Source organism: Canis lupus, chromosome 10 (genome assembly GCF_048164855.1).
Source record: "Canis lupus baileyi chromosome 10, mCanLup2.hap1, whole genome shotgun sequence".
NCBI lineage: Eukaryota > Metazoa > Chordata > Mammalia > Carnivora > Canidae > Canis > Canis lupus.
The window spans coordinates 22,475,636-22,502,724 of NC_132847.1; the positions used below are offsets into that span (position 1 = coordinate 22,475,636).

Sequence of the window (27,089 nt, forward strand, 5' to 3'; positions counted from 1 at the left end):
TGAAAGACAAGGAAAGACTAAGGAACTGTTACAGACAGTAGCAGAGTTACAAGCAACCGTTATATTCTGGGTGATATTCTGGAACAGAAGAAGGATATTAATGGGAACTATGCTTATGGATGAGGCTAACATAAGGGGAAGCAGGGTGAGGGATATATGGAAACAGCAACATTTTTGCAATTTTTCTGCAAATCTACAATCAGTTTGAAATAAATTTAAAAGAATAAGTAAAACTATGAAGTATACCTTGTTTGCACTTTTTCCCTATTATAAGGGCTAACATGTGGCCTACAACCATATTTTATTTTATTTTTAAAAATATTTTATTTATTTATTCATGAGAGACACTAACAGAGGCAGAGACATAGGCAGGGGGGGAACTCTGCAGGGAGTCCGATGCAGGACTCAATCCTAGGACCCTGGGATCATACCCTGAGCTGAGGGCAGACGCTCAGCCACTGAGCCACCCAGGTGTCCCCCTACAACCGTAGTTTAATTCCAGGATAAAGTATTCCTGACATGTTTTGGAATGAAAACCTATGATCTAATGACTTTTCTTGATATGGTTGTGGTTGAGAAATAATATATTTAATACATTTGCCAGGCACTCAAGTTCTGCATCTTTACTTTTTGGCAGGGTAAGGGGAAACTCTTTGGAATTAGCTCTACTTTGCCACTGATTCTCTTATGACTGAACTGTGTGACTAGAAAAGAAGAGAATTCCTACCTCTTGCCCTTCTCCAGAGACAAGTTGTAATAGTTAAATAGTAAAAATAATTAGAATTTACTTAAATGTCCTTACCCTCAAAATGAATAAGAGCTCGTATTAAAACAGCAAAGAGATAATAGATGCTTAAGCTTATAAGCACTAATGAGGAGTTTTATTCAATTGCAAGTGTTGCAACCTCTGTACACTTTTCTCTTCTATGTTCTTTAACTGCTAAAAATGCCCTTACGGAGAGATGACCAACATTGTAAAATATGTTTAATTATTTATTAAATCTATGTCAGTTGATGTCTTCTGTATGGAGACTTTGAAATGATGTTTTGAGAGTTTATTTACAATCACTGAAAGCAGAGGGTTCTATAAAACATACAAGGAATTACAGGCTTCTTAAACTTACAACATTTGTTACACATATTTTAACATTTAAATAGAAGCCCATTTTTTTCAAAAGCAATTTTCTACTACTTTCTCATAAAAATATAAAAAAGACAACATTCATAGTTTTAAAAACCCATATTTAGCCCGAATCAAGATTTTTCTACAAATGATAACTCTTTCCAAAGAGCTTAAAAGACATCACAGAATGATGTCATGCGAAACAAAATAATTTCACCACAGCAGAGTATTTTAAGAAACATTGTGCAATATTTCTTTTTAATCTTTCATGCTACACTTCAACTGTGTATATGCTATGTAAACACACCAGATTAGTCCAAGTCATTCATATTTATGCAGTAGAATGTCATATATGACCAGCTGCCATATAAACTTATACCACAATTGCAAAAATGGTAAAAGGCAATCCTTATGAAAGCTTAGAAAAACTTAATAAAAGGCAACCAACATTGCCCTAATTCTCTGTTAAAATTACCTTTGTACCTATTTTTTCCTCTCCTACCTTTTATAGCATAACAACACAAAGATACTTGTATCACTTTTCCTTAAGTTAGGCTTTTAAATGACTCTTTTCTAATACACAGAATTTATCAAAAGGCACCAAGATTAGACTCCTAAGTAGTTTCAGAATTTTGGTTCCTTTTTAGGTTCTTCTGATTGATTTTCCTCAGAAAAAGAGTAACTTTACAGGATACCTGGGTGGCTCATTCAGTTAAGCATTTGACTCTTGATCTCAGCTCAAGTCTTGATCACAGGGTTGTGAGTTCGAGCCCAGCACGAACTTAAAAAAAAAAAAAAAAAAAAAAAAAGAGTAACTCTAAGAGCCAGAAGAAAATGGATGATATAACACAATAACTTGACATTTGTACCATCCAAAAGGTATAAATATAATAACAGGTTCCTTGAGCTTTTCATTTAGGACAAGAAGTCAGAATAACTTTCTGAACATAAACATAAAAATAGGGCACAATTTTTAAGAGGAACACTTCTAATTTTATAGTAACAATGTATTAAATCTTATATAATAACACACAGCCAAAAGCATTAGAAATTCACTGCCAAAAAAAAAAAAAAAAAAGAAATTCACTGCCAGATATTCTGATGCATTATCCTGAAAATATGTCTGGTACATAGCACTAACATATAACAAAGGATGGCAATTATCTCACAGGGAGAAAAGATAAGTCTCATCCCCAAAACAGATTTACTGGATTCAGCTTTGATTAAGTTTTAGAGATATATATTAAAAATAAAAAAGAAAAACAAGATTTACTCTTAAAATAAAAAAAGTCTTATATATAATCCATTAATACTCTTTATGCTCTTCTGATGTAAAACATTTAGAAATTTTTGAACTCCAGTAATTTTGACTGGTTACCCTATATGGCCTTAATGTAGTCTAAATACCCCTTTCGAAAGTCACATTAATTTTTTGAGTCCAGCAGTACAAGAGAGATGGCGTTCTATTTCTTTTTCTTCTTCTTTGGTGGTTCATCCTCAGAGCTGCTCTCTGTGCTGGTGCTGCTGCTACTGGAAGAGCTGGAATCTGAGTCTGAATCAGAGGACGAGGAAGAGCTTGTGGAGGAGGATGAAGATGAGGAACTGGAGGAGCTTTCATCAGTGTCGCTGTCCTCTGAGGAGGATGAGGTAGACGTTTCTTCACTCTCTGATGAAGAATCACTGGCTGAACTGTCGCTGCTACTGCTGCTGGAACTGGTTACACTCTTAGACCTAGTAGACAGTGAGGAGTTACACGCACAGGAAGCTGACACCTAACAGATTGTTGGAGAGCAATTTCATGGGGAAGCGATTACATACACTGAAGCTCTGCTAGCATGGAATCACTAGACCCGAAGCGCTGGGGATTGCATAACTGTAGAAATCCCGTGGCAACCACAATGTCCTTTACTTTGGCACTTTAACTATCTTGGACAGAATTCAAGATAAGTACTCCTACTGTACTATGATCCAGGAAGAATAATGTTAGAATAAAGTTGCAGTGGAACAACTGGGCTTTCTTAAACCTCAGGTAGCATGGTGTTTCAACATCTTTACTTTGAATCAGATATAGCTGGTCAACAATTTCTTACCAGTCTAATAATATTTCCTATTCTAATATAGGAGATTTTTAAGAGAAATTATTTACTATTTCCAGGGAGAAAGCCTCTGGAAAGCTGGAGAAAAAAAAGTGAAGGCAGAAAGGTCCAGTTGGGTAAAGAGAGGAACAGATCATGAAATAAGGATGATACTTAATCAGGAATGACAAACAAGAGACTTCAGATCCAAACTTTATCACAATTATTTTTAAAGCATTCTTCCCATTCCTCTCACTAGTATTATTTATTATCCACATAATACTCCTAAAGCCACACATACCTTTTTTTCTTGGTCTTCCTTTCTACATTAGTTTCTCCGATGCTGATAAACATGAAGGGAGAGAGGGGGAAGCTCCTGTTAATAAAGTGATTATACACAGTTCATATAAACCCTTCAGCTATCCCCCAAACTGTCTTTCACTGGAGAAACACTCTGTCTTTTGTGGCATGTACGGAGCCCAGTAATTCTTGTTATAACCTGCCTCTCCCTCTCCCTCTGCCCCTCTCTTACTCCCTTTCTAAAAAATAAAATTCTGAATTGAGTTGCCATTACTAATATTACTATGTAATTGATTAAAATAATATAGGAATACATTACACATTTTAATAATTATCACACATCAAAGTAAATTTATTTGAAATGCATCGATTGTTTTTCTAGCTCATGTATCTCTGGATCTTACTGCTAGATTGTGACAATGTTCAGCATTAATTCAATTCCTGTATTTAACATTTATAGATTTAACCCTAAGAAACCTTCTTACCCTAAATAGATAGATGGAAATAGAGTATTGTTGTAGTGATGTCACTGTTTGAATATCTCCGATGATGTGGTCCACAAGTCACAAAGATGAATCATTAAAAAATAGTTTTATTGGGGATCCCTGGGTGGCTCAGAGGTTTAGCGCCTACCTTCGGGCCCAGGGCATGATCCTGGAGTCCCGGGATCGACTCCCACATCAGGTTCCCTGCATGGAGCCTGCTTCTCCATCTGCCTATGTCTCTGCTTTTCTTTCTGGGTCTCTCATGATAAAGTAAATAAATAATATCTTAAAAAAATACTTTTATTTATTATTTATTATTGGGGGGGAGGGTGAGAGGGAGAGGGAGAGAGAGAATCTTAAGCAGGCCCTATACCTTTTATGGAGCCCAATGCAGGGCTTGATCTCATGATCTTGAGATCATGACCTGAGCCAAAATCAAGAGCTGGATGCTTAATTGACTGAGCCACCCAGTCACCCCTAAAAAATACTTTTAAATTGGTAGCTCAATTAGGTCTTTCTTCAATTTTGCTGGGAAAAAAATTACAAAAGAATTTATTCCCAATAATTAGAGCTATCTACTTTCTTAGTACAAACACCAGTATTTCAAAAATGTCTAAATTTTTATACATGAAGAAAAGGGAAGTAGAAAAGGAGGATGAGCAGGAAAGTACTAACATAAATTTATTTTTGGAAAAATTATATATGAATGTTGATGACCCAAAAAATTGATTACCTGTCTATTTCTGCACAAGCTCTGAAGAACCATCATGTCCACTAACTGGGAGATCACTGCCTGACAAGTCTACCTGTTTCAGACACTATTTTATATATATATAAATGTAGTACTATACTACAGTACTCATGAAGATGCTGCTTGTAATCTACAGCACTGTGTACACCTGACACCTTCCTATTTCAGTTTCTAAAACATGTTTACTTACTTAATTCATAGCAATTTTAAGAGCTTTATTCAAAGCTTCATTCAAAGGACACAAAAGAGTAAATAACACATTTCCAGTTTCTCTCCTACCCAGTTCTCCTAGAAAGGAGCCACTATTACACATCATTTCTGTTTCCAAAAAAAATTCTATTATTCCTTTTTTCTTTTTTAACATAAATAATAGAAATATTACACACATACACATATATATATATTCTGTTCTCTACCTTTGTTTATAGTCTTAAGTATCTTGGATATCTTTCCAGATCAGCTCTGTGAAGATAAAGGGAATGGTATCTAAAATGGACTTGGGAAGCCCTGAAGGGGGAGCACTCACACACTACCTTCCATCCACAAGTGCAGACCCCCACACAGAGACCAGTACCTTGCTCCTCAGGAGGAAGAAGCTTAATTTACTATTCCAGCAGGAGGAAGGAAAATTTTCTTCTTGCCTCGCAAATAAAAACAGCCCATGAGAAACTGTCACAGTCATCCAACGAGAAGCTTGAACTCTCACTCACCTTTCCCAATTTCCTCTTTTCCTCAACAAAACCAAGCCCCTGTCTTTTCTCTGGACTTGCCTATAGCTTGCCACAGTTTGCTTGTCTTGGATTGCAATTCCTCTGCTATTCCCAAATAAACCATTTTGCTGGTAAAATAACTGGCCATTTTATCTTTACGGCTAACAGCTCATATCATCTACCTTGTAGGATTCTTGCTGCCATTTCACTGGCAGCTGAGTCAACAAAGCAAAGTGATAAAGAGCATGGACTGGCTGGTTCAACACTTAATTTTCCCACTTACTGGCTGTGTGACACTGACAAGTAACTCAACTTCTCTAGGCCCCAGGTTCTCCACATGTAAAATGGGGAGAATGGCACATACTTTAATGGTACAGAGGTGATGCTTAAACAAGTTAACACTTATAAGAGCTTAATACACAGCCTGGCACATTAGTAAGCACTCATTAGACATTAGCTAACAGTATAATCTAAATCTGGATAACCACCATGAGCCATTTAGTTGATGAATAAACTCTATCAATAAATAATACTCCTTTGGAAACCACAGGCCAACTTACCTTTGTTGCAATAATAATAATCTGTTTTCTTTTTCTTTTAAAGCTTTCTTTAGTTCTGCTGTTCTTGAAGGCCTATGCAAGTATTTTCTTTTTCCGGTGCATTCATAAGTCCAATGTCCAAATTCCAAGCATTTCTGACATCTTACATGTTGTTTATTTGCTTCACTACAGAGGAAAAAAAAAAAAAAAAAGAACACAGGCCTTAAAATTTTGACTTGACATTTTCTACCTTGAAAATATAAAAATATGAACATTTTTAGGTCAAAAGTAAAAATATTTTTATACTTTAAATTGTTTATTGTGTTAGATTTAGTCACAAGGCAGTATAATAAGTACATGGACCTTCAAAGTTAGACAGAACTGAGTTCAAATCTTCATTCCTTAATTCCAATCTAGTAATGGCAGACTAGATAGCTCAGAAATAGAAAAGAATGTCAAAACATTTTTAATAATCTGCTTGAGGCATCAAAGAACTAACAATGGGGCAAAGAACAAGTAGCCATCTCTGTATTTAAGTGAATTTTTGTGCTGGGAATGTTTGCCCAACTTAACAGGATAAACCTCACTTACAAAAAGCTAGGAAGACAAACTATCCAGAATTAGGCCTCTGAAGAGTTATACCCTAAGAATAAACCAATTGTATATGGAATACAGTCCAGCTCTTGGTTTCCATTCAGATCGTGATCTCAGGGTTGTGAGATTGAGCCCTAAGTCAGGCTCCAAGCTCAGTGTGGAGTCTGCTTGATACTCTTTCCCCTCTCCCTCTGCCTGTCCCTCTCTTGCATGTGAGCTTTCTCTCTCAAACAAATAAATACCTGAAAAACAAAACACCCTGAAGAAACTACCCAACAGGTACCAGAAAGACTAAAATTAAAAACTGATGATAGCAAATGTTAGCAAGAATACATAGCAAGAGGGACATACACCCACACATTGTGAGGATGAATGCAAACTAGTACAACCATTTTGAAAAAAATTTACTATAGTTGAAGAGATGCACACTCCATGATTCAGCAATTCTACTTATAAGTATTTATTTATATAATAATAGAAATCACTGCAGTACCACTTGGGTGGCTTAGGTCAGGATCTCAGGGTTGTGAGATGGACCCTTGGGGCAAGCTCCATACTGGGTGTGGAGCCTGCTTAAGATTCTCTCTCTCCCTCTTCCTCTGCCCCTTCTCAGCCACCCCCCATCGTGTAAGCACTCTCAAAACAAAAACAAAAGCACGGAATTAATGCACAGCTATACCAGATAACATGTTTAAGAATATTGGTTTCTTTTATGTAGCTCTTAAAATTTTTTAAAGAATCATAACCTTACAGAAAATTTGTAAGTATCATTCAAAGAACTATTTTTCCTGAACCATTTGTAAGTTGCCAACCTGATGACTTATCAACTCACAATTCTTTTTTTTTTTTTAAGATTTTATTTATTCATGAGATACCCAGAGAGAGAGAGAGAGGCAGAGACACAGGCAGAGGGAGAAACAGGCTCCATGCAGGGAGCCCGATGTGGGACTTGATCCCGGGTCCCCAGGATTGCACCCTGGGCCAAAGATTAAACCGCTGAGCCACCCGGGCTGCCCAATTCTTTTTTTTTTTTTTTTTTTTAAGATTTTATTTATTCATTCATGAGAGACAAACACAGAGAGACAGAGACACAGGCAGAGGGAGAAGCAGGCTCCTTGCAGGGAGCCCGATGTGGGACTTGATCTCAAGACCCCGAGATCACACCCTGAGCCAACCAGTCATCCCTTGGCCAGCTTATTTGTAGAACATGCTTCAAGTTGCTTTTAAGCTCACTTATAGAGCTCTCAGTAGGAAGCTTCAGTTCCCTGCCTGTTGTCCTCTTTATAGGGCTGTTCATAACATGGCTTTCTCCAGAGGGAGTGACCAAGACAACTTAAGAATGAAGTCAGTCTTTTATAACCTAAGTTTAGAAATGACATACCATCACTTTTGCAGTATTCTAATCGTCACACAGACCAACCCTAGTATAATGTGGGAGGAAACTACACAAGAGTGTGAATACCAGAAGGCAGGGATCATTGGGGGTCATTTTGAAGGTCAACTACCATATCTGATATCTCTACATGATTAGATTCTGGCCATGCATCTTTGACAGAAATATAACAGAAGTGTGCTGTCCTCACTGTATTCCTACCAGGTGACAAAAACTACAATTTGTCTTATTATTGCACTTTGATCTCCTGATTAAGGAGAGGTATTACTACATTTCTTTTTTTTTTAATTTTATTTATTTATTCAGAGAGAGAGAGAGAAAGGCAGAGTCACAGGCAGAGGGAGAAGCAGGCTCCATGCAGGGAGCTCGACGTGGGACTCGATCCCGGGTCTCCAGGATCACACCCCGGGCTGCAGGCGGCTCTAAATCGCTGTGCCACCGGGGCTGCCCAATTGTGGTGGTTTTAAATTAATGTTCACAAATTCTTTGATACTCCTTACTTCAAGAGGTAGAGCCCTAATTCCTCTTATCTTGAATGGGGCTTAGACTTAGTGTCTTGCTTCTAACAGAATAAAGCAGAGTAATGGAGTGTGACTTTGAAGATTAAGTTATCTAACTGCCATGTCATGCAGACACTTGAACAGCCCACACAGTGAGAAACTGAGGTCTCCTGCCAATAGTCCCATGAATGAGCTATCCTGGAAAAAGGTCTTGCAGTCCTGGTGAAGCCTTTGGATGACTGCAGTCCCTTGCAACATCCTGACCAGGACAAGGGAGAACATGAGTTAGAACCCTCAGCTAAGTCATTCCTGGATTCCTAACCCAGAGAAACTGAGAAAATATATTTTGTCAGAAGCCACTAAGTTCTGGATTTGTCATACAACTGTAAGTGAAAACTAATATAACAACTAATAACTGTTTTGTGGGTTGGTATAAAGTACATAAATATCCTGCCCATTAAATTTTTAGTTCATTTATTCATTTATCAGTTTGAACTCATATTTTTCTATTTTATTCAGTAAATTTTATTCAATGACTTACGATCCATTACCACAATTTATCTTGATACTCAGATTGTCCTAGATGTGGTCAGTGGAAAGGAATCCTTTTAAGTTGGATTCTGTATTCTTTTGACACGGCTTCATTTGGGAGGCACTTTTTTGTTTTCTGGTACAACAAAATATTTCAGGCTTATCTACTTTCCCTGTACCAGCCTGAAATCAGACTGATGGAGCCCTAATAACATTTAGAGTCACATTTTTCTTTCCACTTAGGCTGACACTTCACACCAAATTACACCTCCCCTCCCTTATGTAGATGTTCTTTCCATTAGGGTGACAACTTATGCTAAATTGCTCCTGTGTGGACACCTTCCTCACCTCGCTTGGGATCTCATACCCTACCTGGGATCTTGCCCTCCAATCCTGCTGACATTATAGATCCCTTCCTTATCCCCACTTCAGTCCCAGTACTCCAATGCCAAGTCAACCCTCTGCATGAAAGCCTACCCTGTTCCACACTACTTAATAGCTTTAGGCATAACTTGTTCAAGAAGGGAAGAGGAAAAACTGTAAGAATATTCGTAACAGCATAATCCTCAAAACTGGAAGTAACAGGGCAGCCCAGCTGGCTCAGCGGTTTAGCGCCGCCTTCAGCCCAGGTCATGATCCTGGAGACCCAGGATTGAGTCCCGCGTCCAGCTCCCTGCGTGGAGCCTACTTCTCCCTCTGCCTGTGTCTCTGTCTCTGTCTCTCTGTGTCTCTCATGAATAAATAAATAGAAATCTTTAAAATAAATAAAAATAATTTTAAAAAATTGGAAGTAACATTGAAGTAGAGTAGATAATTTATGGCATAGACTACAGTGAAATACAGTATTAAAAATGAACAAATTTTATAGTTTAACTTGTATAGATCTTAGATCTAAGAAGCCAGATTATTCAAAAGAATCCAAATTGTCTGATTCTGTATAAAGTTCAAAGACAGGAAAAATTAAACTCCTGTGCATAGTAAGATGGTAAAAGCACAAAGAAAAGCAAGGGAAAAACTACCATAAATGTTGGGTCACTGGTTTCCTTTGGGAAGGAGGTAGGAAGTCATGACTGGCAAAGGCCTTAAAGGCTTTCTGGCATATTGGCAATTTTATTACTCGATCTGGGTGGTAGTCACATGGAATTATCCCTTTATAATAATGTGTTAAGTGTCATAATTATGTTGTTTGAACTTTTTTGTATATGTGTTGTATTTCACAATAAAGATTTTTAAAAATCTTGGCTCTTTCACCACATAGCTGTAGGCTCTTTGGCAAAGTGATTTTGGAACATTAGTTTCCTCCTCTTCTAAGAAAGTAGTAATAGGGCAGCCCGGGTGGCTCAGTGGTTTAGCGCCGCCTTCAGCCCAGGGCGTGATCCTGGAGACCCGGGATCAAGTCCCACGTCAGGCTCCCTGCATGGAGCCTGCTTTTCCCTCTGCCTGTGTCTGTGCCTCTCTCTCTTTCTCTATGTCTCTCATGAATAAATAAATAAAATTTAAAAAAAAAAGAAAAGAAATGTAGCAATACCTACATTACTAGGTTATTGTGAGAATCATGCAAAATCATCAAAGTATAATCATGGCTTATACTTACTGGGTGCCAGGAATTTAACTAAGTATCAGCTATGCATAATCACATCCAATCTCCATAACAACTCAGTGAGTTTGAAAGCATTATCCTCACTCTATAGACTGGGATGTTTATATAGCAAGCAGTAAGGCATCTGGCGTACGTAATACACAATTAATTGGCAGTTATTATTGTCAATCTACATATTAGGCTAATCAATTGTGTGGAATAATAATACAAGGAACTTTAAATTTTCTCATACCATGGTTGCATGATAAGTTGCTGGGTTCTTAATTTTGACTGATAGCAGTCACCTCTTTTATCCCTGGAGAACACATAATTGGTGTTCAGTAGATATTTGTAAAATGAATGATTGCTGAAATAGTCAAGTGTTTAAGAGAACATATATTGCTTATTATGGGCTTTTTCATTAATTAATTCCTGCATTGTGGGCCAGGTTCTGTAATCTTGACAATAATTTAGTTTTAGCATGTGTCCAAAATTTAAATTGATTCTAATCTGAAGAAATAAGGTTACAAGTGAAGAAAAACTATGTCAGTAGATGTAATATTAAAAGATAATAGGGATCCCTGGGTGGCGCAGCAGTTTAGCACCTGCCTTTGGCCCAGGGCGTGATCCTGGAGACCCGGGATCGAATCCCACGTCGGGCTCCCGGTGCACGGAGCCTGCTTCTCCCTCTGCCTATGTCTCTGCCTCGATCTCTCTCTCTGTGTGACTATCATAAATAAATTTTAAAAAAAATTAAAAAAAAAAGATAATAAAGACTCAGGTTTTTGTTTAGTAATAGTTCTTAAATGTTACCAAGCAACTGCCAAACCCATGACTGTAATTTCAGATCTTATCTTTTTTTTTTAAGATTTTATTTATTTGAGAGATGGAAAGAGAGTGAGAGAAAGCACAAGTGGGGTGAGGGGCACAGGGAGAAGCAGGCTCCCCATTGAGCAGGGAGCCTGATGTGGGGCTTGACCCCAGGACTCTGGAACCACTTAGGTGCCCCTCAGGCCTTATCTGAGTATCTAATGTCATAGTGAATTTTTAAGAGCAACAATAATAAAACACTCTATGGCCTTAATATTAGCTTTTGAGGCAAAAGCTACCACTAACACATTTAACATATACAGAATTATAAGATGCACTGCAGAAATGTCCACAATAGCCAAACTGTGGAAGGAGCCTCAGTGTCCATTGTAAGATGAATGGATAAAGAAGATGTGGTTTATGTATACAATGGAATATTACTCAGCCATTAGAAACGAGAAATACCCACCATTTGCTTCAATGTGGATGGAACTGGAGGGTATTATGCTGAGTGAAATAAGTCAATCGGAGAAGGACAAACAACATATGGTCTCATTCATTTGGGGAATATAAAAATAGTGAAAGGGAATGAAGGGGAAAGGAGAAAAAATGAGTGGGAAATATCAGAAAAGGAGACAGAACATGAAAGACTCCTAACTCTGGGAAACGAACTAGGGGTGGTAGAAGGGGAGGTGGGGGGGGGGGTGACTGGGTGACGGGTACTGAGGTGGGCACTTGACGGGATGAGCCCTGGGTGATATTCTATATGTTGGCAAATTGAACACTAATAAAAAATAAATTCATTAAAAAAAAATAAGATGCACTGCAGAAATAGTAAATTCAGAAACAAAGATAACTTGTAAAAAGTGCAAAATCATGACTCTCATACAAATATATATAAAACAAACATATGTTAAAGGTTTTATTTAATCATTAATTAATAAAGGAATCAGTAAGATGGTGCAACTGGTTCAAAAGAGAATTCAAACAATACACATATATATGCAATCAGGAATGCTGAAATATTTGAATTTACAGATAGTTAAAAACTAGTTAATAGCTACATTGCAAGAATCAACTGTACATTTTTATGGGTAAAAATATGTTCTACCAGTTTCCTACAAACTTAGAGTTATAAAATTGCTCAAAGACAATGATGCATAGGCCCTTATAGAGTCACATAGCCAGGAAGAGTGGATTAGACAAGACACCTAGTAATCTTTGTTTTGAAATCCATTTCAAAGCCTTTCACAATATTTCCTAACAAAGAAAATACAATTGGTAGTGTGGGGAAGCCTCTTAGAATCAAGGAAATAAAGTCTTCTCCAATCATAGGCTGTTTTCCCAGTATTAAGAAACTTATTTTTTTAATCAATTTTATTATTTTTTTAAAGATTTATTTATTATCTGAGAGGAAGAAAAAAAGAGAGCATGCATGGAGCAAGTGGAGAGGGGGCAGAGGGAGAGAATCTTCAAGCAGACTCCCCACTGAGCACAAAGCCCAATGTGGAGCTTGATTCCACAACCCCATGAGATTATAACCTCAGCTGAAAACAAGAGTCAGAGGCTCAACTGGCTGAGCCCCCCAGGTGCCCCAATATTAAGAAACTTACAACTTAAGATGCCACCTATTAAAAATATTATCCACCAGCATTGTGGAGTTTTCTGTTGTTATAAATAGAATATTCACAAATATCTAAAGCCTATCTACGATTGACATATTTTAAATATTAATTCTTTTTGAAAGAATTTATTTATTTATTCATGAAAGACATGGAGAGACAGAGGCAGAGACACAGGCAGAGGGAGAAGCAGGCTCCATGCAGGGAGCCTGATGTGGGACTCAATCTTGGGACTCCAGGATCACACCCTGGGCCAAAGGCAGGTAGATGCTCAACCGCTGAGCCACTCAGGTGTCCCTATTTTAACCATTAATTAATCACCCCTAAAAATACCAATCTTTCAGAGTGCTGAATGAGGCAGAACTATAATTTCAAAATAAATAAGATTAGCATTTTTTCTAACCATATGGATACCCGATTCACAATATTACAATTCTTTTTTTTATTTAAGATTTTATTTATTTTAAGAGATTTTATGTTTTTATTCATTAGAGACACACAGACAGAGAGAGGCAGATACGTAGGCAGAAGGAGAAGCAGGCTCCTTGCAAGGAGCCTGACATGGGACTCAATCCCGGGATTCCGGGATCACGCCCTGAGTCAAAGGCAGATGCTCAAACACTGAGCCACCCAGGCGCCCCTAAGATTTTATTTATTTATTTGACAGAGAGAGAGAGAGAGAGAGAGAGAGAGAGAGACAGCATAAATAGGGGGAGCGCCACGGAGAGGTAAAGGCAGGCTTCCCACTGAGCAGAGAGTCTGATGTGGGGCCTGATCCCAGGACCCTGGGATCATGACCTGAGCTGAAGCCAGACGCTTAACTTCTTGAGCCACCCAGGAGTCCCTACAATATTCTATTTCTATATTCTAAGCTAAGCCCTAAGGAAGTGTTCTAGTGGTATAGGCTTTTTATGTGAAATGACCTTTAATACCTAAAATAGTAGGACATGCCTGCTACATTGATAACCTATTGATGGCAGAGGTAAAGAATGGCACTCTGCATATGATAAGATATATATTCTTAACTGCTGGTAAGAATATAAGTTGCACCAACTTTCTGAAGGGCCATTTAGTAACTAGAAGAAAAATCTTAAAAATGTACATCAAAAAAGATAGTATAAATGATGATTATCCACCTGGAAAATTCCTAGGAATCTAAAACAGAACTACTTAGTAAAGTCACAGGATACAAGGTCAATATACAAAAGTCAATTGTATTTCTACATACCAGCAACAAACAACTGAAATAAAACAACTGAAATTTTAAAAAACACCACTACAATACAGATAACCCTGATGAAAGTTGTTCAACACCTCTACACTGAATTATAAAACATCAGTGAGTTAAAGTATTCATAAAAAATGAATACACACACACACATACTCATGGGATCAGAAAACTTAAGACTGTTAAGGTACCCTTTTTTCAGAAGCTGTTTTATGACAAAGGTGCAAAAAAGGGGCATCTGGGTGGCTCAGCATTGAGCATCTGCCTTCGGCTCGGGTTGTGATCCCGGGGTCCTGGGATTGAGTCCCACATCTAGCTCCCTGCAGGGAGCCTGCTTCTCCCTCTGCCTATGTCTCTGCCTCTGTCTCTCTGTCTCTCATGAATAAATAAATAAAATCTTAAAAAAAAAAAAAAAGATGCAAGAAAAATTTGGTAGAGAAAAATGTCTTTTCAACTACTGGTACTGGAATAATCAGATTGTGATGTGCAAAAAGACAAACTGAAAAAGTCTGCCAGTTTCCAATAAGGTTTCTAATAAAGTTACTATATGGTCAAGCAATCCACTCTTAGATTATTTACTTAAGAAAAAGAAAAACTTAAGTTTACACAAAAGACTATATGGGGGGCCCTGGATGGCTCAGCTGGTTAACTGCCTGACTCTTGATTTTGGCTCAGGTCATGATTCCAGGGTTGTGAGGTCAAGCCCTGCATAGGGCTCAAGGTGGGCGTGGAGTCTACTTAAGATTGTTTCTCCCTCTCCCTCTGTCCCTCCCCTCCCCACACTCTGGCACAAACTCTCTCAAAAACAACAAGAAAAATATACATGATAGCAGTTTTATTCAAAATAACCTCAAACTGGAAACAATAAAAATATCCTTCAACTGGCAAATGGACAAACTGGTATATGTATACAATGGGATACTATTAGAAACAATTTAAAAAAGAAGAATGCACTATTAATACATGCAAGAACTTCAGTGGATCTCAAATGAATTAATTAACCAAGTGAAAGACACTGGACTCAAAAGGTTTATAGATTCTATTCACACAACATTCTAGAAAAGGTAAAATTATAGGGACAGAAAAAAATCAGTGGTTTCCAGAGGCTGAGGGTGGGGTAAAGGGTTTACTTACAAAGGCTCATGAAGAAATTTTTCATGATAAAATTGTTCTATATCTTAATTTTGGTAATGATTATCTGACTATCGGTATCTGTCAGAATTCATAGAACTGTACATTAAAAAGGATAAATTTTGGAGCCCTTGGCTGTTGGTAGAATATGCAACTCTTGATCTTGGGATTATAAATTCAAGCCCCACAATGGGTGGAAAGATTACTTAAAAATAAAAAAATCTAAAAATAAAAATAAAAAGAGAGTGGCTCAGTTGGTTAAGCATTTGTTTCTTGATTTAGCTCAGGTCATGGACTCAGGGTCATGAGACTGAGCCCTACACTGGGTTCTGGCATGGAGCTTGCTTAAGATTCTCTCTCCCTCTGCACCCCCATGCCCCTCCCCTCCCTCACTTGCTCACACATGATCTCTTTCAATAAAAAAATGAATTTTGTTAAATGTAAATTAAACATCAGTAAACTGGATTTAAAAATGTCTATATCAGTTAACCGAGAATAATGGATGTATGCAAAAATTGAGTTGTATATTTATTATAGGAGATACAATGTGGTTTATAAGAGTAAACCTGATGGTAGCTACACTTGCACGGAGCATAGCATAATGTATAAACTTGTGGAATCAGTAGTGTATAACTGTAACATAACATTGTGTGTCAACTATACTCAAGAAAGAAAGAAAAGAAAAAAAGAGTAAACCTAATAATTATGCAAGAGCAAAGGAAATGGCCAAAAGTTATTGTTTATCCATAAAGAACACTATGAGGCCATTTAAAATGTTAAAAATGGGGATGCCTGGGTGGTTTAGCAGTTGAGCGTTTGCCTTCGGCCCAGGGCATGATCCCGGGGTCCCAGGATCGAGTCCCACATTGGGCTCCCTGTATGGAGCCTGCTTCTCTACCTGTGTTTCTGCCTCTCTCTCTGTGTCTCTCATGAATAAATAAATAAAATATTTTTTAAAAAAAAGTTAAAAATGACCTGAAAGGTTATACATTAAAATGTAAAAATGATTATCTTTGAGGTATGATTATAGCATATTTTCTCATTATCTGTATTTTCAACTTTCCTATAATGAACATGGATTGCATGTGAAATCGTAAAACAAATCATAAAAGATATTTTTCAAAGGAACATATAACTAAAGAATACAGTAGAGTGCCAAAGGCCTATAACAGGGCAGCCCTGGGGGCTCAGCGGTTTCGCACCGCCTTCAGCTGAGAGTGTGATCCTGGAGACCTGGGCTCAAGTCCCACGTCAGGCTCCCTGCATGGAGCCTGCTTCTCCCTCTGCCTGTGTCTCTGCCTCTCCCTATCTGTCTCTCATAAATAAATAAATAAATAAATAAATAAATAAATAAATAAATAAATAAATAAAATCTTAAAAAAAAAAACAACAACAAAGGCCTGTAACAGAAACATCTAAACCTAATATAAATAAATGCCTTACCAAAATAAGCTGAAGCTTGAGAAAAATATCAAGAACACAAATTATTTTGTGTTTTAGCTATATTTAAAGCTATTTTTATTTTTTATTTTTTTATTTTTTAAAGATTTTATTTATTTATTCATAGAGACACAGAGAGAGAGGCAGAGACACAGGCAGAGGGAGAAGCAGGCATCATACAGAGAGCCTGATGTGGGACTCGATCCAGGGTCTCCAGGATCACGCCCTGTGCTGCAGGCGGCGCCAAACGCTGCGCCACCGGGGCTGCCCCTAAAGCTATTTTTAAAGAACCAAAAAACGGATAGCTCATTATTCAGGGTGCTAGGTGAACACACCACCAATGTGATGTTGTAGGCTACGAGTAAAAGTAGGATTATTTTAATTTTGCTTCCGTCTTCACTCAAACACAATTATATGCATGATTAGAAGAGTAGAACTGAACCCCAAGATAGTGAGGGGTGGGTAACAGAGCCCTTCTATCCATTCTGAATATGTTTAAGTCACACAGCCCAAGTAACTGCTCCCTAAACATACCAGAGATTTTCCAGGTGAGATGACTGTACTGCTGCTGGTAATCTGAGAGATCCTGGCAAACAGAAGTGAAAGACTGGAAGTAGGCAAATGCAGTTTTGATTTTCAAAGTGGGGAGAAAGGTAGATTCCACAAAGTAGAACACTGAACTTGACATCCATTCCAGGCAAAATTCTGGCTAGATTTATTAAATCCATTCAGAAAGAAAAGCCCTGATCACCAACTATCAAATCATTATACCTAATACCCTTATTGGCTTTTGGGTATTTGAATTTCAATAAGGCATCTTGGAAAGTCTCTTACAACATCCTTGTGAACAAAACAGAATAACTAGGTAGATCAGTTGATCATCATGGACAACAGACTACTGTTTAATAGGTTGAAGTAAATGTATAGAGAGGTATCCAGTGATGGCTTGAGGCCTTGGTCTTCAGTTTGGACTTGTTCAACATTTTAGAAATGACTTGGGAGGGCACAGATGTGCCTATTTATCCAACCTGTAGCCGACACAAAGCTAAGAGAAAGGGCTAATACAAAAGATGACCAAATGAAGATCCAAAAAGGTCTTGAGGGCAGCCTGGGTGGCTCAGCTGGATCAGGTGGATCACTGCCTTCAGCCCAGGGCGTGATCCTGGAGACCCCAGATCAAGTCCCATGTCAGGGTCCCTCCATGGGGCCTTCTTCTCCCTCTGCCTGTGTCTCGGCCTCTCTCGCTCTCTGTGTCTCTCATGAATAAATAAATAAAATCTTAAAAAAAAAAAAAAAAAAAGGTCTTGACAGAGTAAAACTCAGTGTCAAATCTAACAAGATGAAATTTAACAAGGGTAAAAGTAAGTCTAACACTTAAGTCCTGAAAATCAATACAAGACAGAGGAAGCCTGACTTGATGGCAATTGATCACACCTTGATTAACACTTAGGTTTTTTTTTTTTTTTTAAAGATTTTATTTATTTGAGAGAGAGAGAGAGAGAGAGAGCGCAAGAGAGCGAGCACATAATGTGGAAGAGGGGAAGATGGTGAGGGAGAAGCAGACTCTCCACTGAGCAGGGAGCCGGACATGGGGCTCGATCCCAGGACTCTGCGATTATGACCTGAGCTGAAAGCAGATGCTTACCTGACTGAACCACCCACGCATCCAACACCTAGGGTTTTTAATTAACTGAAACCACAGTTTAGGTCCAAACCTAGGAAATTAGAAAGGAGCGGGGTTTAGCTTCATAAATATTATTTTCCCTTCAGTTCCACATAAACTTTTTGACAGATTTGAAAAAGCTAACGGGCTACTTTAGGAGGTAAGTATGTCCTTCCTGAAGGTCCTCAAGCTAAAGTTAGATAATTCCCCTGGATGATGAAGACAGTACTGGAATCCAGTGGAAGGTTTAGCAGAAGAAATGACCCCAGATAGTGCCAAGATTCTACAATTTACTTACATATAAGCAGATGTAATTACAATTAACAAACTGAAAGTAATTTCATTTCAATTGATTTAAAGTTAACTCCCTGAAAGATCTGCTGAATAAGAAGTTCAAATTTAGGCTGTCTCTCTCTCTCTTTTTTTTTCTCTTTTATTTCCTCCCTCCCCTCTACTAGTCCAGAGTCTTAAAAAAAGAACAACAGTACTTTCTCAACTTCTTATAACCAATTTAAAAAAAAAAAAGTCTAAAACTTGTTATTATGGAATATGTGCTTTTTATAAATAACATTAAAACTTTCTGATGAACACAAAATGATAAGTAATGGTTCCTCTTGTTTCTCCCCCCAAAATATTCCCCAAACTCTACCAGATTCCCCTAAATGCTAAAAGTCTCCTTCTCCAACTCCCTGAGGATTTACTCTGTATACCATGACTACTTTTATTATACACCATTTGTTTTCTTGCCAACAAGACAAGAAGCTCCTAGAGGTAAGATTTGTCTTTTATTTTTCTGTGTAGCTCATGTACAAAATACAGGCATTCCATAGAAAAACAGTATTTGTTCAACTTTCTATTACTTCTGAAATAATAGAAATACTCTTTAGATGCTAAAAGTCTTTCACTTCATATTTAAGTGGACATTGCTTGGTTTTGTCACCCTAGTGGCAAATTATTATCTATTTTAAAATTTAAAATAATTTAAAATTATTATCTATTTTAACTACCTATCTAGCTTATCATTGGTTTATAGAGATCCATCCAATTGTGCTGGTAAAAGAATGAGATCTGCAAATCAGAGCATCACAATCCCATAGACATGATTCAATCTAGACAAATGATATGCTATCAAGTTGAAGTTGAGAGGATATAAAGGACCAAAGATAGTGAGCCATCTTGAGACCAACGGAATGAACCTATCCAAGTGTGGAACTAACACTCAAAAGAACAAATCTGAGTGTTAGAGACCCTGGAAACCCAATGTAGCACACCTATTGTTAAATTCACTCTATTCATAACCTTAGAATTGTCTGACTTCAAAGCCTTCTCCACCAGGCATACTACTCTGACTCCCTAGGTCTTCATCTTGATGCTCAAAGAACTCTTCATTAGGTGTGAAAGGTAGAATCTGATGGAGAGAAGAGAAGGAAAAAAAACAATAAAAAATAAAAAACAGAAATGTAAAAAGAAACACACACATATATATGCAAGCAGACTATGAGTGATATGTTATGGACTTGCAAATGGTAACAGCATGAAATGCTAAGAGAATGAAAAAATGGCAGATTGTTAAGGTGTGCAGGGGGGTAGAAGAAAAAACGCTTTACAGTACAGGGGCATTTTGGACAATACCTGCATTATGTGTCCATGGCACTTCTTGTGCCACAGTCTCTTGGTCACCAGCTATTATCGCCAGCTTTCAGTTCTTATAAACTAACGTTCTTGGGGAGCCTGGATGGCTCAGTCAGTTATGCAGTGAACTCTTGATTTCCACTTAGGTCATCATCTCAGGGTCAGGGATCCAGCCTCATGTTTAGCTCCAAACTGGCTGTATAGCCAGTTTAAGAAACTACTCCCCCTCCCCCTCCCCGCCACTTCCTGGGGTGGCTCGGCGGTTTGGCGCCTGCCGTTGGTCCAGGGCCTGATCCTGGAGACCCGGAATCGAATCCCGTGTCGGGCTCCCCGTGCATGGAGCCTGCCTCTCCCTCTGCCAGTGTCTCTGCCTCTCTCTTTCTCTCTCTGTGTCTATCATAGATAAATAAATAAATAAATACATCTTAAAAACAAACAAACAAACAAACAAACAAAAACACCCAAAACTAAAGTTCTTTCCTGTCTCAAAGGAATTATGGTACCGTCTAATGCTTTTCCCCCAAATGTTCTCACGTCTGGCTCTTTTCTCACACTTTCAATCTGTTTAAACGCCACCTCTTCAGGGATGTCTTTCCAGTCCTACCAATGTAACCTGGGCCTTTCTTTCCATCACCTCTTATTTCCTTCAAAGCTCTTAACACCAACTGTATTTACTTAAAATGTTCAGTTTATCGACTCTTAACGAATGGAATGTAACTTTCCTGAAAGCAGAGATTCCTATCTTGAACACCTCTTTTTCTTCACACCCAAAATCTGACAGCGAGAAACAGATGATGAATCAGTTATTTATTGAAGAGAATAAATGGCAGAAAGCGAGAAAATAACTCGGGCGGAAAACCGGCATTGTGGTCAGGCTGCTTCTAGGGAAGGCGATAGGAAGGGGGGTAGGAAAAGCCAGCTGGGCTGGAAGCTGCAGAGCAAGCTAAGGTTTACGTCGGTGAGAGCGGAAGGGGTCCCTTTAGGCTTCCTCCCGCCACGCACAGGGTGGGCGGCTGGGGGGCCAAGGGGCATACGCCACTTAGTGCCCAACTCCTGGGCGTCTCCAGCGCGGAAAGCAAACGCTGGGCTCTCTTCAGACCCTCCCCCCAACACACACTCACCCACCCCGCAACCTGGGTCCCGCCCCGTGGACCTTACGCAGTCATCTTCCACGCAATCACTAGCCCTTGGACACCAAACTTATCACCCGGGCCGAGCCCCTGTGGAGCAGCAACAAGTGAGAGGCACGACCACCCTCCGCCCGTCCACACGGAAGATCCGATACCAGCCCCGCATCCCGGCCCCTGCTCACCCGCCGGCTGACGCGCTTCTCCCCGCCCCCAGCCCGCCCCGCGGCCCTACTCGGGGCCTCACTTACGCTTGTCTCCGAGCTATGAGCCGATGCATGGGAGTCGCCATCTTAGCGCGGCTGAGCACTGCCGCGCGGGGTTTTGGGAAACTCCTCGGAAGGGGCGGGGACTTCGACCCCGGCGTCCGCCTGCGTGGGCGGAGCCAGTGAGGCCTGGAGGTCTTCTGGGGCAGCCTTTGGGGTAAGCTACGGATGGGTAGGTGGTGTGTCTCGTCCCCTGTGTGGGTCTGTAGTTTAGAAAAGAAGAAAGAGGCCGGTTGTCTCCCATGAGCTGGCTTTTGAAGGATCAGTGCAGGTACATTGCGTGGAAAGGCAGGGAGAAAGATTTTCGTATGAGGGAAATATATATATATATAATATATATATATGTAGCTGTTCAGAACTAATCTGGAAAACAAAATAAAAAGGCATGAATTGGGCAAGATTGGGACCATAAATGGGAAAACTATATAGTAAACCATATAGTTCAAATAAATGTTAATTATTTCTATATTTATGTATTTCATAGAGATGTTAAAAGAACCAAGTGAGACTGTGTAACTAAAGCTGCTTTGTTTACTGGAAAAAGATCCTACAAATATTAATTACTTTAGGGTATTTTATCCTTTAGTGCCAGATCATGGAATTTTTTCCCCTTAAATCCACATTCTTTGAAAATTACGTGACCTTTTGAGCTATATATGTATGTATGTTTCTGGGCGTCCACTCATTTTTTTTCAGGTATTATTTACGGAGCACCTAAAATTTTTTTTTTTGGCTCTTCAGAGAATATTTTTTTTAATTAATTTTTTTATTGGTGTTCAATTTACTAACATACAGAATAACCCCCAGTGCCCGTCACCCATTCACTCCCACCCCCCGCCCTCCTCCCCTTCTACCACCCCTAGTTTGTTTCCCAGAGTTAGCAGTCTTTATGTTCTGTCTCCCTTTCTGATATTTCCCACACATTTCTTCTCCCTTCCCTTATATTCCCTTTCACTCTTATTTATATTCCCCAAATGAATGAGAACATATAATGTTTGTCCTTCTCTGACTGACTTACTTCACTCAGCATAATACCCTCCAGTTCCATCCACGTTGAAGCAAATGGTGGGTATTTGTCATTTCTAATAGCTGAGTAATATTCCATTGTATACATAAACCACATCTTCTATATAAAATGTTTTAAAAAGTGAGGATAGAGCATTGAAAAAATAAAGTCCTTGCACACGTGGCGCTTTCTACAAACAATGAACAAAAGCAATGTCCTATGAGTGTAAATACTCTAAAGAAAAAAAAAATTCAGGGTAAGAGGATAAAAAGTGGTTTAGCACTGGGAGTTAGAGAAGGTGATATTCTTGACCTTTGAGCCCATCTTGTTCTTAATAAAATGGAATCTTACAGATATGTTCTCTTCTTCAGCTTGCTTTGGTCGTTTCTCTATGTACTTATGGACATCTTTTCCCATGTCAGCACATGCAGATTTGATTCATTCTTTTTCTGTTAAGTTATATGGATGACATGGACGTTCCACAATTTATCCAACCAGTACTCAATTTTGAACGATTAGATCATTTACCACAAAGGTGAGATGAATAGATTTTTAAGCACTCATTTGTGTTCTTGTAATATGACTTTCTAGAGGTAGAATTGCTGGGTCAAAGGGTATGTGCACTTTTAATTTTGTTTGGTATTACCTAGTGTCCTTTATTTTATTTTTTATTTTTTATTTTTTTATTTATCTATGATAGTTACAGAGAGAGAGAGAGAGGCAGAGACACGGGCAGAGGGAGAAGCAGGCTTCATGCGCCGGGAGCCCGATGTGGGATTCGATCCCGGGTCTCCAGGATCGCGCCCTGGGCCAAAGGCAGGCGCCAAACCGCTGCGCCACCCAGGGATCCCCCCTAGTGTCCTTTAAATAGATTTTACCCAAATGTATTTCCTCACTATAACTGAGAATGGTCAAATTAACAAGCCAACTGATACATTATTGGTGAGGGTAAGTACTTTTCATATGATCATTGGAGACTTTATTTTTTCATGAATTGTCAAATTTTTTGCTTATTTTTCTATTGGATTTTTATCTTTTTAATGATTTGTAGAATATTTAAATATTTTATATAAAGACACTTTTGTTTTATATTTTACAAATATTTTTCCTGTTTTGATTGTTGTCTTTCAACTTTGTGATCATTTAACCCGTCCAGAGGCATTACATTGTTAAGTAGATGGTTTTTTATTAACTCTTTTTTTGAAGTAGGCCACAGAAGGCATGAACTCACGACCCTGAAATGGAGTCCTGAGCTGAGGTCCAGAGTGGATCACCACAGGGCTTGATCCCATGACCTGAGTTAAAATCCAAATTTGGGCACTTAACCCACTGAGCCACCCAGGTGCCTCTCTAAATAGGCATCTTTAACAATCTTTTTATTATGGATTCCTGGATTTGATTCATGTTTAGAATGGTCTTTTATGTCCTACAATTATTAATATATATTTTGAGCAGCACCTGGCTGGCTCAGTCAATAGAGCTTGTGAGTCTCGTTGGGATTGTGAGTTCAAGCCGGACATTGGGTGTAGAGAATACTTAAAATACTTAAAATAAGGGCAGCCTGGGTGGCTCAGCGGTTTAGTGCCGCCTTTGGCCCAGGGCATAATCCTGAAGACCCAGGATCGAGTCCCACATTGGACTTCCTACATGGAGCCTGCTCCCACTGCCTGTGTCTCTCCCTCTCTCTCTGTGTGTCCCTCATGAATATATAAATAAAATCTTTTAAAAAATGCTTAAAATAATAATAAAATAAAATATTTTCTTGTAATTCTATAGTTACAATTATGGTTATATTCTTAATCCTCGTTTTTAGTTTTTGAAACACCATATATTAAATAATCACTTCATTATTGATTTGAAATGCTACTTTCTTGTATACTAAATATGTACAAAATTAATTTGAACATTTTAAGATCTTCTGAAAGTCTTGTTTTTGTCAGGATGTGAAATTATTTTATTTCATTTTTTTATTATTTATTTATGATAGTCACACACACAGAGAGAGAGAGAGAGGCAGAGACATAGGCAGAGGGAGAAGCAGGCTCCATGTACCGGGAGCCCGACGTGGGATTTGATCCCGGGTCTCCAGGATCGTGCCCTGGGCCAAAGGCAGGCGCTAAACTGCTGCACCACCCAGGGATCCCTTTTATTTTATTTTTTAAAAGATTTTATTTACTTGACAGAAAAAGAGGGAGAGAGAGAGGGAGAACATGTGTGCACATAAGCAGGGGGAGCAGGCTGAGGGAGAAGCAGTCTCCTCACTGAGCAGGAAGCCATATGGGAGGCTTGATCCCAGGACCCTGAGATCATGACCTGAACTGAAGGCAGAAACTTGACTAACTGAGCCACCCAGGTGCCCATCTGTCATTAGTTTCCATGGTTCAATAGGATATTTTGATATCTGGTACAGTAATCCCTCCTAATTAATACTTTTCCTCAATTTTTTTCATTGCTCCTAGGCATTTATTTCCCTAGATAAGCTGTATTCTGAAATTTTCAAGTTTCCCACAAAACAAGATTCATTTCTCAGTTAATTTTGAAAGAAACTGCATTATAGCCAAATAAGACAGAATAAGCTACAACAAATCAAAAGCAGAAAGCAAATGGCATTATTTGTGATGATTTGGTTGCATACCTGGAAAGCCTACAAGAATTAACTAAAAAGTCTATAGAGTGTTCAACGTAGAGGTCAGATACATATACACAAAATGCAATAACAACTTGCTTTTTAGTGGCGAAAGAAAGTCAATGTAGGTGTTTTCTCACTGAGGGCCCATGGGCTTGAGGGACCTTCAGCTTTGCTCAGAGAATTTAGGCCAAAATTCAGATGCTTAGTATTTTTTTTTTAAGACTTTATTTATTTATTCATGAGACACACACACGCACACACACACATACATAGGCAGAGGGGGAAGCAGGCTCCGTGTAGGGAGCCTAATGTGGTACTCAATCCTGGGACTCCATGCCCCGAGCTGAAGGCCGGTGCTTAGCCGCTGAGCCGCCCAGGTGTCCCTGGATACTTAGTTTTGTAAACCCTAATGGGTTGCAGCTGAAGGAATTAAAAATTTTTGTGAAAGCTGCAAGTAATTTCTATCTGGCAGGAATGAACATTTTACTAGACTTTAAGCAGACTTTCTTTATTCTAGGAAAACCTCCCAAGTGTTTTCCAGTTATATAAGATGTCTCAAAGAACTGGGGGAAAGATGGATGTGAAAGGCTTGTGTTGGAAAGTTGCATCTCTCTGGCCAGGGATGATTTTGGGCAAGATGCTTGTTTCCTGCTCCGCCCTTGGGCTTGTTAGTGAGCACCTATGGTTGGAAGCTGACTACAGAACAGGGCCTGCTCCATGGGCAAGCTATCTAGAGTTCAGGGCTCTGTGCTTAGAGAAGTCCCACATTTGATTCCATGCAGTGCTACTGCATCATAATAACTTTTGACCAGGGAGCCTTGCATTTTAGTTTTGCACTGGGCCCTATTATACATTATGTAATTAGTCTGCACCAGAAGTTGGTCAAAGTGTTTTCACAAGAGGCTGTAAGACCTGAGTGAAATGCAAACTAGCCCCACCAGGATCAGAAGAGGGGAGAGAACTGATCCTCCCACATTTCCTGGAATTCAGAATCATTCTTTTCCCTGAAGATTGGTGGCTATTATTTAAAAAAAAAAAATTTTTTTTTGTATCCTTTCATTGTGTTTTACGACTAGTTACTGTAACTATTCAAGAAACCTCAGTGTTGTAAAATTGGATCCTGGGGCAAAATCAAATGTGGTTCTGCCCTCATATGCCTTTGCATACAACCAAAGGAGCCCTTTTCTTTATGGTAGGATAAGAGAATTTGACTAATTCTAATTACATAATAAATGTAAGAGAGAGATCCAGAACCGGGAGACTATTTGTTTCTTAAAGAAGAATAGCCATGCAAGGGGACTGGTGGAATTGGGACCTCAGTGGGTATGAGGCTTTGGTTCTCCAAACGAAGGATGGCTCTTCCATTCACCTCTGAGCATGGAGGTGAGAACAGTGCCTGAAGCTCCCTGGAATTGGGAGAGAGCTGCTTTCCTCAATTGCTTCCACTTCCTGAGATGGCTTGACAGCAAACTACTTAAAAGTTGTGTCACATTCTTTTATCTTCAGACAGACCTGCTTGGACTCCTCAATTTTTGGGCCTTGATATAACACTCTGCTGTGACATAGCTTCATGGAGTGCTCGTAACACTGTGTGATTGTTGAGTACAGGATTTGCTGGTTCCCTCTCTTGTAATTAAATGTATCTGCAGGAGGAGAAAAGGAAGTTGACATGCTGAGAGGACCATAGATGAGAGAACAATAACTACCTAGACTTGATTGTTTTCCTTTTTTGGTTATCATGGCTCCTCTGTTGCCAATCTCTTTTGTGATTAAGATGGTTCAAGTTACGGGGCATCTGGCTGGCTCAGTCAGTAGTGCATGTGACTTGTGATCTCAGAGTTGTGAATTCAAGCCCCATGCTGGGCATGGAGCCAACTTAAGAAAGAAAAAGAAAAAGATGGTCCAAGTTGAGTTTTTGTGTCTTGACCCCAAAGAATTAGTGATTTTACCACCAG

At 38.9% G+C, this 27,089-nt stretch overlaps 2 protein-coding genes across 7 annotated transcripts in view; one reads left to right on the forward strand and one right to left on the reverse strand.

Annotated features, from left to right (window-relative positions):
• Window positions 1-980: 980 nt before the first annotated feature.
• Window positions 981-21,600, reverse strand: ZCCHC10 (zinc finger CCHC-type containing 10). 5 transcript variants are annotated; one of them, XM_072841003.1, is made up of 6 exons: window positions 21,485-21,539; window positions 19,774-19,882; window positions 17,346-18,526; window positions 6,005-6,169; window positions 3,500-3,574; window positions 981-2,854 (listed from the first exon to the last, which is right to left on the reverse strand). In XM_072841003.1, the coding sequence occupies exons 3-6, from the start codon at window positions 17,537-17,539 to the stop codon at window positions 2,587-2,589; spliced, it is 702 nt and encodes a 233-aa protein (XP_072697104.1). In that variant the 5' UTR covers window positions 17,540-18,526; window positions 19,774-19,882; window positions 21,485-21,539; the 3' UTR covers window positions 981-2,586. The 5 variants fall into 5 exon arrangements, with proteins under 5 accessions (XP_072697104.1, XP_072697103.1, XP_072697107.1 ...); XM_072841002.1 differs by lacking the exon at window positions 21,485-21,539 and adding an exon at window positions 20,107-20,836; XM_072841006.1 differs by lacking the exons at window positions 17,346-18,526; window positions 19,774-19,882 and having other exon boundaries at window positions 3,500-3,541; window positions 21,485-21,600.
• The window catches only part of HSPA4 (heat shock protein family A (Hsp70) member 4), a 72,638-nt gene continuing 67,041 nt past the window's right edge, over window positions 21,493-27,089 (forward strand). The window contains exon 1 of one of the 2 annotated variants that reach the window (XM_072840999.1): window positions 21,493-21,656. In XM_072840999.1, coding sequence (XP_072697100.1) covers window positions 21,508-21,656 — 149 coding nt within the window. In that variant the 5' untranslated portion in view covers window positions 21,493-21,507. Of the gene's footprint in view, window positions 21,657-22,906; window positions 23,041-27,089 lie in introns of those variants that run through there. The other variant, XM_072841001.1, reaches the window with a different exon arrangement.

Bases quoted from the DNA above. Each gene is read 5' to 3' on its own strand.
- ZCCHC10 (XM_072841003.1), bottom strand. From the start codon at position 17,539: ATGGATTTAATAAATCTAGCCAGAATTTTGCCTGGAATGGATGTCAAG. The intron at 3,575-6,004 runs GTAAGTTGGCCT...CTTTATTAACAG, and splicing joins TTATTATTATTGCAACAAAG to GAGCTTCCCCCTCTCTCCCT. The intron at 2,855-3,499 runs GTATGTGTGGCT...ACTGTCTACTAG, and splicing joins AGGAAGACCAAGAAAAAAAG to GTCTAAGAGTGTAACCAGTT.